The sequence below is a fragment of the Heptranchias perlo genome, chromosome 14 (assembly GCF_035084215.1).
Source record: "Heptranchias perlo isolate sHepPer1 chromosome 14, sHepPer1.hap1, whole genome shotgun sequence".
NCBI lineage: Eukaryota > Metazoa > Chordata > Chondrichthyes > Hexanchiformes > Hexanchidae > Heptranchias > Heptranchias perlo.
In genome coordinates this window covers 51,691,082-51,705,035 of record NC_090338.1, presented here as the reverse complement: position 1 = coordinate 51,705,035, position 13,954 = coordinate 51,691,082, and the positions used below count along the sequence as shown (strand labels likewise).

Genomic DNA, 13,954 nt, shown 5'->3' with positions numbered 1-13,954 from the left:
TAGGAATTTGCTGTTGACTGAACAAGGGAGATGGAATGGGCGATGGTGATTTTTTGAAAGTCAATTGGTATTTTCTCTTGATTGATTACAAAGAATGTATAGCACAGAAACAGCCATTCGATCCAACAGGTCCATGCCGGTGTTTATGCTCCACATGAGCCTCTTCCCACCCCTCCTCATCTAACCCTATCAACACATCCTTCTATTCCCTTCTCCCTCATGTGTTTATCTAGCTTCCCCTTAAAAGCATCTATGCTAGCCGCCTCAACTACTCCCTGGTAGCGAGATTGATGTGCATATGTTCAACGGCTTAAGCTGAGGACATGAGTAAATTCAAATAATAGTCAACAAAAAAAGAATAATCATTTTATACAATCATTTACAGGACTTGGAGTTTTTAGAGCATTGCCCTTTCACCATTGAGACACAACTGAGGGGAGAGAAATCTCCTCCCTCTGCTGGGGATAAGGATCATGGGCAAAATGAGTTTGGGCTGCCAATTTGTAATGGGCATTAGTTCACAGCACAAAACTTGGTTGAGACAGAATTGACTGTCTCGGTTAGAAAAACCACAAGGATGGCTGTTGTATGACATGCTTGTGCCAAACAAGTGCAATGAAGGATGTCTATTTGCATTTGGGGGAAGAGTTCTGGTACCCACTATTTGTGGAGAACTCAGTTACAATTTTGCTAGAAATAGAAAACAGTGGAAATCGCCCATTGGGAAGCTTTGTTCTATATCTTGTTCAAGCTATACCTGACCTGGGTGTGCCTGATTTAAATGTGAAAGTATTCTATTGCTAGCATTGATGTCCCCTATTAGGATGAGTGCAAAAATCATCAAAGGTGAGAAAAGAAGCTTTGCATTATCAAATATAGAACTGTTATTACAATGTATGTATCACATACATTCTTCAAGAATCTGTAAAAGTTGATAATAATATAGAATTACATAGAATGTACAGCACAGAAACAGGCCATTTGGCTCAACAGGTCCATTGCCAGTGTTTATGCTCCACACGAGCCTCCTATGCTTGGCCAAACTCTCCAACTCCAATGAATGGGAGACTGACTCGAGACGGTATTCCACTCCTGCTTCCTATTAACATTTATATTAATGAATGGGGGTTAAATCCATCATGGGCGGTAACACAAAACTGACCAAAGGAGCAGATAGACCGTCTTTACAGGTAGCTTTGAGGAAACATCATTCTGTTTTACAGACATTTAAATCAGAAACACAGCAGAACAGATTGTCCAGGAATAATTTCCTTTTAGTCACAAAGCCAAGGCAAAAGTGACACTACATGTACATTTAGCTGATGAGGGTCCCTCTGATACAAATTAAATCAGATATCAGGTTATTGTAACTTGAAGGGACTCTTATCTCCCTCTGCCCCTTTTAACTCAGATGATCAGTTGTACTAAACTGGGCTACAAACTGTCTTTGATGAAGTTCGGTTAATCAGAGTGGAGTCTCGGTGATTGTTAAAGGCACCACCAACCGCAGCTGACTGAAAGCAGTTTATCTAGCATTCCTTCTGCATAATTACAAAGGATAATTTGATTGGATGAAACTACAAAATGGGCACAAAAACAGCTTGCAAATAAAGGACTAGGAAAGCTTGTAGAGGGGAAAAGTATAACTGGTTAAGAAACTGGACCCTCCCTCCCATGTAATGGTACAGATTGTGGTGGAAAGGAAGAGGAAACCAAGTTCAGAAAGAAGGGGTTACAAACCTGGGATAAAACATATAGGAATGCACCAACAGGTAATTAGTAGGTGACATATATTCTTTGAATTATAATAGATTAAATATAATTAATTACATGAATGGATGAAGAGGAATACATTACAGATGTGTATTTGTCCAGAGTTGATTTTGCACAAAAATGCACAAACAAATTCATATCTATAAGGGAACCTGTGCATTTCTGTAATTTATTATCTGATGCACTGGCAATTTTTCCCTCTATTTTTCTATTTATGTGTGAAAGACTTTGTGGAATAGAGGCTGAGTAGGCCTTTAGTACTGAAGACTAATTTGTGTCCAGTATTAGAGGCATCACATTACAATGGGCATTGGGCATGGGGTACAGTTTCCATTAGACTGCGTGGCTTTTTCAGCGCAATCTGGCCGAATCAGCTCAAAACGCCGCGGAATTTTGATTTACATTGGTCGGAAATTACGCCTAGTGTAATTTGAGTTTCCGCACTCTTTTGTGCCGGCTCAAACATTGTGCTGAAACCTGCCACATCCACAAAACCGGCCACACTCCCAAACAAAATAATGGAATGGCGAGTTTCCACCGATTGCGGCCGCTCGAGGAGGACCTTCAAATGAATCTAGTTTCCTTAGGCACACAGGCACTAGTAGGCACGTTTTAAACCTTTTAAAATATCAAAAAACATTTAATTTACTAAGAAATTAACTAGTGTACACCAATGAAAGTAATAAATGGTTCAGTATAGATTTTTTTCAAGTCACTTTCAATGATTTAAAATCAGGTTACTCACAGGTGGACAACTAGACACTCTTATAAAAAATGCTTATTTTTTGTGATAAACGCATTTACAGCTATATTACTAAAACTGCACTAGGTTACCACTCTTAAATACATTTTGAATATATCAATGAATATATTTTATTGCAAAGAAAAGAAATAAACAATTATGTTTGTTAAGCTGCCGGATTGCGCTGATTCATAGAAGATTTTACGTTTGTGATTAAGTTAATGCATTTTAGCGGAATCTCAGACTGAAACCCCACACAAAGCAGAAACTCTACCCCCAGAGGTACAAACTTATAAAGACTTGACCTGCATGTTCCGAAGTAGGAATGTGCAGTTTGCAAGGAGATCATTTTCAATACAAGGGGATAAGTTATTTTGTCTGCATTGTAAATGGATAGGAATACAGTTCTGGCATTCTAACTGAACTTTCTATTAATTTTTAATTCTTACAGTATTTTACAGTTATTATGTGCTGCTATGGTTATTCAGCTAATTAAGGCAGCCTGTCATTGAGCCATACAGACCAGAAAGGTCTCCGATTCAATTGCCAGTCTGTGTTGAGTTAGCAAGTCTTAGTCAAGATGGCAGCACGGTCACTATTTGGTTCTCTGGATTAAGGAGAAGAACATCAATCACGGTTCCTGCCCCTGCTTACTATTTTTTTTATTCGTTCATGGGATGTGGGCGTCGCTGGCGAGGCTGGCATTTATTGCCCATCTGTAATTCCCCTTGAGAAGGTGGTGGTGAGCCACCTTCTTGAATCGCTGCAGTCCGTGTGGTGAAGGTTCTCCCACAGTTCTGTTAGGAAGGGAGCTCCAGGATTTTGACCCAGCGACGATGAAGGAACGGCGATATATTTCCAAGTCGGGTTGGTGTGTGACTTGGAGGGGAACGTGCAGGTGGTGGTGTCCCCATGTGCCTGCTGCCCTTGACATTCTAGATGGTAGAGGTCACGGGTTTGGGAGGTGCTGTCGAAGAAGCCTTGGCGAGTTTCTGCAGTACATCCTGTGGATGGTACATACTGCAGCCATGGTGCACTGGTGGTGAAGGGAGTGAATGTTTAGGGTGGATGGGGTGCTAATCAAGCGGGCTGCTTTGTCCTGGATGGTGTTGAGCTTCTTGAGTGTTGTTGGAGCTGCACTCATCCAGGCAAGTGGAGAGTATTCCATCACACTCCTGACTTGTGCCTTGTAGATGGTGGAAACGCTATGGGGAGTCAGGAGGTGAGTCACTCACCACAGAATACCCAGCCTCTGACCTGCTCTTGTAGCCACAGTATTTATGTGGCTGGTCCAGTTAAGTTTCTGGTCAATGGTGACCCGCAGGATGTTGATTGTGGGGGATTCGGCGATGGTAATGCCGTTGAATGTCAAGGGGAGGTGGTTAGACTCTCTCTTGTTAGAGATGGTCATTGCCTGGCACTTGTCTGGCGCATATGTTACTTGCCACTTATGAGCCCAAGCCTGGATGTTGTCCGGGTCTTGCTGCATGCGGGCACGGACTGCTTCATTATCTGAGGGGTTTCGAATGGAACTGAACACTATGCAATCATCAGCGAACATCCCCATTTCTAAGCTTATGATGGAGGGAAGGTCATTGATGGAGCAGCTGAGGATGGTTGGGCCTAGGACACTGCCCTGAGGAACTCCTGCAGCAATGTCTTGGGGCTGAGATGATTGGCCTCCAACAACCACTACCATCTTCCTTTGTGCTAGGTATGACTCCAGCCACTGGAGAGTTTTCCCCCTGATTCCCAACACCTGCAGAAGTGGTTGCACTTGGACATTGGGCTGAGCTGTGATTTCCCTGTGATTGAATAGCCTACTAATCCTCACTATCTAGGTTCACACATGAAGACTAGACACTTGGGAGAGTTACCAAAGGGTGCCAACCTTTATGGAACTGCATACCAGCAGATGGCAACACATTCAGGAGTAGAAGGAGAGGGGAGGAAATGGGCAGAGTAAATAAAAAATCTGAAATGGAATTCTGGAAAGTAAGTACTGTAGTCTATTTATAATACTCTTTACCTGTCATGTTTCACATTTCTGAATTAAAGCGAGTTGTTATGATCAGGAATGTACTACCTGAAGGGATGGAGGAAGCAGATTCAATAGTAACTTTCAAAAGGGAATTGAATATATACTTAAAAAGGACACGTTTGCAGGACAATGGGGAAAGTACGGGGGAGTGGGACTAATTGGATAGCTCATTCAAAGAGCAGGCACAGGCACGATGGGCCGAATGGCCTCCTCCTGTGCTGTAAGATTCTACGAATTAGAAACAACACATTGGTGTTGCTGGTGACACATTATAGTGTTTAACAATTTAAAGATCAAATGTAACTGAACATTAATATCTAAACATGTCTATTACACAGGGATTTTCAGGTATTGTTACAGTTACTCAGAGTTATCTAATGAACAATGAGTTCTAAGAACATAAGAACATAAGAAATAGGAGCAGGAGTAGGCCATATGGCCCCTCCAGCCTGCTCTGCCATTTAATAAGATCATGGCTGATCTTCGACCTCAACTCCACTTTCCTGCCCGATCCCCATATCCCTTGATTCCCTTAGAGTCCAAAAACTTATCGATCTCAGTCTTGAATGTATTCAACGACTGAGCATCCACAGCCCTCTGGGGTAGAGAATTCCAAAGATTCACAACCCTCTGAGTGAAGAAATTCCACCTCATCTCAGTCCGAAATCATCCACCCCTGATTCTGGAATTATGCCCCCTTGTTCTAGACTGTCCAGCTAGGGGAAACAGCCACTCCGCATCTACCCTGTCAAACCCTCTAAGAATTTTATATGTTTCAATTAGATCACCTCTCATTCTTCTAAGCTCCAGAGAATATAGGCCCATTCGTCTCAATCTCTCCTCATAGGACAAGCTTCTCATCCCAGGAATCAATCTAGTGAACCTTTGTTGCACCGCCTCCAAGGCAAATATATCCTTCCTTAGGTAAGGAGACCAAAACTGTATGCAGTACTCCAGGTGTGGTCTCACCTGGAGTACTGTCTCACCTACAATTGTACAACTGTAGCAAGATGTCCTTACTCTTGTACTCCAAGCCCCTTACAATAAAGGCCAACATACCATTTGCCTTCTTAATTGCTTGCTGTACCCGCATTTTAACTTTCTGTGATTCGTGCACAAGTACACCCAAATCTCTCTGAACACCAACATTTAATAGTTTCTCACCATTTAAAAAATATTCTGTTTTTCTATTCTTCCTACCAAAGTGAATAACCTCACATTTCCCCACATTATACTGCATTTGCCACCTTCTTGCCCACTCACTTAACCTATCTATATCCCTTTGCAGACTCTTTGGGGGTGATTTTAACCCCCAAGAACGGGTGGGTTGGCGGCGGGTGGGAGATGAAAATAGTTGTTTTCTTTGGGTCGCAACCGCAAAATTTTCAGATTTTGCATTCCCAGTGTACTTTGACGCGACCACATTAAACCCGGAAGTGAAGCCAAAAAACAGCTATTTTCAAATCCTACCCGCCCTCAACCCACCCATTATTGGGGGTTAAAATCACCCCCTTTGTGTCCCCCTCACAGCTTGCTTTCCCACCTAGCTTTGTATCATCAGCAAACTTAGATACATTACACTTGGTCCCTTCATCTAAGTCATTAATATAGATGGTAATTAGCTGAGGCCCCAGCACAAATCCTTGTGGCACCTCTTTAGTTACAGCCTGCTAACCTGAAAATGACCCGTTTATTCCTATTCTCTGTTTTCCGTCCGTTGTCCAATCCTCTATCCATATTAATATATTACCCCAACTCCTTACCTTGAGCCCTTACCTTGTGTAACAACCTTTTGTGTGGCACCTTATCGAATGCCTTTTGAAAATCCAAATATACTACATTCACTGGTCCCCCTTTACCCACCCTGTTAGTTACATCCTCAAAATATTCTAATAAATTAGACAAACACGATTTCCCTTTCATAAAACCATGTTGACTTTGCCTAATCATATTATGATTTTCTAAGTCCCCTGTTACCACTTCCTTAATAATGGATTCCAGTATTTCCTCGACAACTGATGTCAGGCTAACTGGTCTGTAGTTTCATAAGAACGTAAGAACATAAGAAATAGGAGCAGAAGGAGGCCAATCGGCCCTTCGAGCCTGCTTTGCCATTCAATAAGATCATGGCTGATCTGATCCTAACCTCAAATCTAAATTCATGTCCAATTTCCTGCCCGCTCCCCGTAACCCCTAATTCCCTTTACTTCTAGGAAACTGTCTATTTCTGTTTTGAATTTATTCAATGTTTAGCTTCCACAGCTTCCTGGGGCAGCAAATTCCACGGACCTACCACCCTCTGAGTGAAGAAGCTTCCCCTCATCTCAGTTTTGAAGGAGCAGCCCCTTATTCTAAGATTATGCCCCCTAGTTCAAGTTTCACCCATCCTTGGGAACATCCTCACCGCATCCACCCGATCAAGCCCCTTCACAATCTTATATGTTTCAATAAGATCGTCTCTCATTCTTCTGAACTCCAATGAGCAGAGTCCCAATCTACTCAACCTCTCCTCATATGTCCGCCCCCTCGTCCCCGGGATTAACCGAGTGAACCTTCTTTGTACTGCCTCGAGAGCAAGTATGTCTTTTCTTAAGTATGGAGACCAAAACTGTATGCAGTATTCCAGGTGCGGTCTCACCAATAGCTTATATAACTACAGCAATACCTCCCTGTTTTTATATTCTATTCCCCTAGCAATAAACACCAACATTCCGTTGGCCTTCTTGATCACCTGCTGCACCTGCATACTAACTTTTTGATTTTTTTTAAATTCGTTCACGGGATGTGGGCGTCGCTGGCGAGGCCAGCATTTATTGCCCATCCCTAATTGCCCTCGAGAAGGTGGTGGTGAGCCGCCTTCTTGAACCGCTGCAGTCCGTGTGGTGACGGTTCTCCCACAGTGCTGTTAGGAAGGGAGTTCCAGGATTTTGACCCAGCGACAATGAAGGAACGGCGATATATTTCCAAGTCGGGATGGTGTGTGACTTGGAGGGGAACGTGCAGGTGGTGTTGTTCCCATGTGCCTGCTGCCCTTGTCCTTCTAGGTGGTAGAGGTCGCGGGTTTGGGAGGTGCTGTCGAAGAAGCCTTGGCGAGTTTCTGCAGTGCATCCTGTGGATGGTGCACACTGCAGCCACAGTGCGCCGGTGGTGAAGGGAGTGAATGTTTAGGGTGGTGGATGGGGTGCCAATCAAGCGGGCTGCTTTATCTTGGATGTGTCGAGCTTCTTGAGTGTTGTTGGAGCTGCACTCATCCAAGCAAGTGGAGAGTATTCCATCACACTCCTGACTTGTGCCTTGTAGATGGTGGAAAGGCTTTGTGGAGTCAGGAGGTGAGTCACTCGCCGCAGAATACCCAGCCTCTGACCTGCTCTCGTAGCCACAGTATTTATATGGCTGGTCCAGTTAAGTTTCTGGTCAATGGTGACCCCCAGGATGTTGATGGTGGGGGATCCGGCGATGGTAATGCCGTTGAATGTCAGGGGGAGGTGGTTAGACTCTCTCTTCTTGGAGATGGTCATTGCCTGGCACTTATCTGGCGCGAATGTTACTTGCCACTTATGAGCCCAAGCCTGGATGTTGTCCAGGTCTTGCTGCATGCGGGCTCAGACTGCTTCATTATTTGAGGGGTTGCGAATGGAACTGAACACTGTGCAATCATCAGCGAACATCCCCATTTCTGACCTTATGATGGCAGGAAGGTCATTGATGAAGCAGCTGAAGATGGTTGAGCCTAGGACACTGCCCTGAGGAACTCCTGCAGCAATGTCCTGGGGCTGAGATGATTGGCCTCCAACAACCACTACCATCTTCCTTTGTGCTAGGTATGACTCCAGCCACTGGAGAGTTTTCCCCCTGATTCCCATTGACTTCAATTAAACTGGGGCTCCTTGGTACCACACTCGGTCAAATGCTGCCTTGATGTCAAGGGCTGTCACTCTCACCTCACCTCTGGAATTCAGCTCTTTTGTCCATGTTTGGACCAACGCTGTAATGAGGTCTGGAGCCGAGTGGTCCTGGCGGAACCCAAACTGAGCATCGGTGAGCAGGTTATTGGTGAGTAACAACGCTTGATAGCACTGTCGATGACACCTTCCATCACTTTGCTGATGATTGAGAGTAGACTGATGGGGCGGTAATTGGCCGGATTGGATTTGTCCTGCTTTTTGTGGACAGGACATACCTGGGAAATTTTCCACATTGTCGGATTTTCTTGCACTAGGACCCCCCGATCCCTTTGTACTGCAGTACTTTCCAGTCTCTTGCCATCAAGATAATAACTTGCTCTCTGATTTTTCCTGCCAAAGTGCATAACCTCACATTTTCCAATATTGTATTGCATCTGCCAAATCTCCGCCCATTCACCCAGCCTGTCTATATCCCCCTGCAGGTTTTTTATGTCCTCCTCACTCTCTACTTTCCCTCCCATCTTTGTATCATCTGCAAACTTTGATACGTTACTCTCGGTCCCCTCCTCCAAATCGTTAATATAGATTGTAAAGAATTGGGGACCCAGCACCGACCCCTGCGGAACACCACTGGCTACTGGTTGCCAGTCCGAGAATGAACCATTTATCCCAACTCTCTGCTTCCTGTTAAATAACCAATCCTCCACCCTTGCCAGAATATTACCCCCAATCCAGTGATTCTTTATCTTGAGCAATAATCTTTTATGTGGCACCTTGTCGAATGCCTTCTGGAAGTCTAAATACACTATGTCCATTGGTTCCCCTTTATCCACCCTGTACGTATGTCCTCAAAGAACTCAAGCAAATTTGTCAGACATGACTTCCCCTTCGTAAAGCCATGCTGACTTTGTCCTATTAAATTATGTTTATCCAAATGTTCTGCTACTGTTTCCTTAATAATAGACTCCAAAATTTTACCCACCACAGATGTTAGGCTAACTGGTCTATAATTTCCTGCCTTCTGCCTACTACCCTTTTTTAAATAAGGGTGTTACATTAGCAGTTTTCCAATCTGCCGGGACCTTTGCCGAGTCCAGAGAATTTTGGAAAATTATTACCAAAGCATCCACAATCCCCACTGTCACTTCCCTCAAGACCCTAGGATGTAAGCCATCAGGTCCAGGGGATTTATCCGCCTTGAGTCCCATTAATTTACTGAGTACCAATTCCTTAGTGATTTTAATCGTATTTAGCTCCTCCCCCCTTAGAGCCCCCTATTTGTCCAGTGTTGGGATATTCTCTACCGTAAAAACTGAAACAAAATATTTGTTCAGCATTTTTGCCATCTCCATGTTTCCCACCATTAATTTCCCGGTCTCATCCTCTAAGGGACCTACGTTTGCCTTATCCACCCTTTTTCTTTTTATATAACTATAGAATCTCTTGCTATCTGTTTTTATATTTTTTGCTAATTTATTTTCATAATCTATCTTCCCTTTCTTAATCAATCCTTTCGTTACTTTTCGCTGTCTTTTGAAGACTTCCCAATCTTCTATCCTCCCACTAAGTTTGGCTACCATATATGTCCTTGTTTTTAGTCGGATACTATCCTTAATTTCTTTACTTAGCCACAGATGGCTGTCATTTCTTTTACACCCTTTTTTCCTCAGTGGAATATATATTTTTTGAAAGTTGTAAAATAACTCCTTAAATGAATACCACTGCTCATGTACCGAATACCCTTTAATCTATTTTCCCAGTCCACTTTAATCAATTCCGCTCTCATACCATCATAGTCTCCTTTATTCAAGCTCAGTACGCTTGTTTGAGAACCAACCTTCTCACCCTCTAATTGGATATGGAATGTAACCATGTTATGGTCACTCATTCCAAGGGGATCCTTAACTAGGACATTATTAATTAATCCTGGCTCATTACACAGGACCAGGTCCAAGGTTGCTTGCCCCCTTGTCGGATCAGTTACATACTGCTCAAGAAATCCATCCCTAATACACTCAATAAGCTCTTCCTCAAGGCTGCCCTGCCCAATTTGATTTGTCCAGTTAATATGATAGTTAAAATCCCCCATAATTATAGCTTTTCCCTTATTACATGCCCCGACCATTTCCTGATTAATACTTCTTCCAGCAGAGTTGCAACTATTAGGAGGCCTATATACTACGCCCACGAGTGTTTTTTTCCCCTTATTATTCCTTATCTCTACCCAAACTGTTTCATTATCCTGATCCTTTGTCCCAATATCATTTCTCTGTATTACAGTGATTCCTTCCTTTATTAACATAGCCACCCCACCTCCCCTTCCTTCCTGCCTGTCCTTCATGATTGTAAAATACCCTGGCATATTTAATTCCCAGTCGTTGTCACCCTGCAGCCATGTTTCTGTAATGGCCACAAGATCATACCCATACGTAGTTATTTGTGCCGTTAACTCGTCCATTTTGTTACGAATGCTACGTGCATTCAGATAAAGAACTTTCAAATATGTTTTGTGACACTTAGTTCCTGCTTTTTCCTTTTTGTCCCGATGTTTGTCCTGGATCTCCTTCATCTCCTCGGCGTACTTGCTGAAGGCGCTGCCGAACTTGGACCAGGCTTTATAGGGGATGGTGATGGAGTTCCTGTAAGAGGGCTTCACCTCACTCACTCGCATGAACACGCCGTACTTGTTGGAGCCCACATCGAAGAAGAAGCGCTTGCTGTCCACGGTGATGGACGTGCCCTCGGGCAACTCAGACTTGCCGCATGGCTCGTCATCCACGCCGTAGTCGTCGAACAGCTTCACCAGCGCGTCCCTGAACTCGATGAGCCCTTGGGCCGGCAGGGCGATGGTCTGGCCTTGCGTCCCCCCCAAGCCGGGGCCTCGATTTAAGGTCTGGCGGATGTGCAGGAAGCGACCTCGCTGGTTCTCCTTCAGGTCCATGTAGTACTTGCGGTTCTCCCGCACCAGGAACTCGCTCTTCAGCGCACGGCGGGGCTCGTCGGAGCTCAGGCCGGCATCCGAGTTCGAGAGGCCCAGCTGCGCGTAGTGCTCGATGAAATCCCCGAGGTAGTCGAGGAACTTGGCCGCCACCGCCATGGAGAGGGTCAGCCGGCTCTTGTTGCCGCCCGCGCCCACCACGGCGATCTTGATGAAGCTTGACGATCTTCGTGTTTTCTCTCTGTCTCCTTTCTTGAACAGCGATGTTACATTTGCTACCTTCCAATCCACTGGGACTATTCTAGAATCTACCATCCACTATCTCTGCAGCCACCTCTTTTAGAACCCTACGATGTAGCCCATCAAGTCCAGGGGATTTGTTGGCTTTTAGTCTCCTTAATTTCTCCAGTACTTTTTCTTTACTAATATTAAATACTTTAAGTTCCTCACTCTCATTAGACCCTTGGTTCCCCATTATTTCTGGTATGTGATTTGTGTCTTCTCCTTTGAAGGCAGATACAAATTACTTGTTTAACGTCTCTGCCATTTCCTTATTCCCCATTATAATTTCTCCTGTTTCAGCCTCTAAGGGAACCATGTTTACTGTTGCTACTCACTTCCTTTTTACATAGAAGCTCCTCCAATCTGTTTTTATATTTCTTGCTAGTTTACTCTCATATTCCATTTTCCCCCTCTTTATTAATTTTTTGGTCATCCTTTGCTGGTTTCTAAAACTTCCCCAATCCTCAGGCTTACTTCTTTTCTTGGCAACATTATAAGCCTCTACTTTTAATCTAATACAACCGTTAACTTCTTTATTTAGCCATGGATGGATTACTTTTCCCCTGGAGTTTTTATTTCTCAATGGAATGTATGTTCGTTGATAATTATGAATTATTTCTTTAAATGTTTACTATTGCTTAAAAAACTGTCATATCTTTTAATCTATTTTCCCAATCTACCTTAGCCAACTCACCCCTCATACCTATGTAATTGGCTTTATTCAATTTTATGACTCTAGTTTCTGACTTAAGTATGTCACTCTCGAACTCAATGTGAAATTCTATCATATTATGATCACTCTTCCCCAGAGGATCCCTTACTATGAGATTACTAATTAACCCTGTCTCATTACACAAGACAATATCTAAAATAGCCTGTTCCCTGGTTGTTTTCACAACGTATTGTTCTAGGAAGCTGGCTCGAATGCATTCCATGAACTTGTCCTCCAAATTACCTTTGTCAATTTGATTTATCCAGGCTATATGAAGATTAAAATCCCCCACGATTATTGCATTACTTTTGTTACAAGTCCCTATTATTTCTTGATTAATACTCTATCCAACAGTATAGCTACTGTTAGGGGGCCTATAGATTATTCCCACCAGTGTTTTCTGCCCCTTGTTATTTCTTTTATCCACCCTTACAGATTCTACTTCCTGATCTTCCGAGCCAAGATCCTTCCTCACTAATGTCCTTATGTCATCCTTTATTATCAGGGCTACATGCCCTCCTTTTCCATTTTGTCTTGTCTTTTCAAAACATCAAGTACGCTGAAATATTTAGCTTTGAACCTTGGTCACCTTGCAACCATGTCTCTGTGATGGCTATTAGGTCAAACCCATTTATCTCTATTAGTGCCATTAATTCGCCCATCTTGTTACGAATGCATTGTGCATTCAGATAAAGCGCCTTTAATTTTAACTTTTTACCATTTTTCCTGAATTGACCTTATTCGCTGGTGCACTATTATTGTTAAACTCTCTGGGGGAAAAATAATTGGATAAGGGCCCTTTTTGAGTGCGGGTAGCGTGAAGCGTTATTAACCTGCACCCATTCTGGGCCTTGCAAGTGGAATCAATACAATTCACACTTTCCACCAGCAGGGGTGCCCAATCTCTTAAAGGGAGGATGTTTCTTAGAAATCTCTTAAAGGTAGCTGGTATCTGTTATTTGCTGGAAATAACAGTCTACTGTCTGCACAGAGTCTGAATGGAGATCAGACATCGCACACGTAAAACACAGATGCAGGTCCCATCCCTATGATTACACACTGATGAGTTATGTTAAAACATTGAATAAAAGTTGCGCACTACTAAATCCCGCATCCTCCAATCTGCACGCCAGACCTCACCAATCTGCCGATCTGAGTTGGTACCAGGCCTGCGAGAGTGCGTGCACCAAGGTTCTCTGCTGACGCACTAGAGAACTTGGTGCAAGAGGTGGACAGAAGGAGGGACATCCTATATTCACAGCGGGGGAGGTGGGGGACAAGAGGCCCTCCAGACATATATCCAAAAGGCAGTGGGAGGCTGTGGGGGACCAAGTCAATGCCAGATGCACAGCATCATGAACATGGATGCGATGCAGGAAGAGGTTCAATGCTTTGACATGAACGGTCAAGGTGAGTGAGGTCAACTGTCAAGTGGCGTCTCCTACCAACTGCACCACCCACTACACCCCCATCACCCACATACCAACAAACTCTTTCCATTAGTACTCAACTCTTCCAATCAGACGCTTCCTCTTACCTTTACACATTACCACTGTTGGAA

At 43.7% G+C, this 13,954-nt stretch overlaps 1 protein-coding gene across 1 annotated transcript; it reads right to left on the bottom strand.

Annotated features, from left to right (window-relative positions):
• Window positions 1-310: 310 nt before the first annotated feature.
• LOC137332216 (transcriptional activator protein Pur-alpha-like) lies at window positions 311-13,641 on the bottom strand. Its single transcript, XM_067995910.1, has 3 exons — window positions 13,534-13,641; window positions 10,922-11,651; window positions 311-315 (listed from the first exon to the last, which is right to left on the bottom strand). The coding sequence occupies exons 1-3, from the start codon at window positions 13,639-13,641 to the stop codon at window positions 311-313; spliced, it is 843 nt and encodes a 280-aa protein (XP_067852011.1).
• Between the last annotated feature and the right edge of the window lie 313 nt (window positions 13,642-13,954).

Bases quoted from the DNA above. Each gene is read 5' to 3' on its own strand.
- LOC137332216 (XM_067995910.1), bottom strand. From the start codon at position 13,641: ATGTCCCTCCTTCTGTCCACCTCTTGCACCAAGTTCTCTAGTGCGTCA. The intron at 11,652-13,533 runs GTGAGGTCTGGC...TCGCTGTTCAAG, and splicing joins CAACTCAGATCGGCAGATTG to AAAGGAGACAGAGAGAAAAC.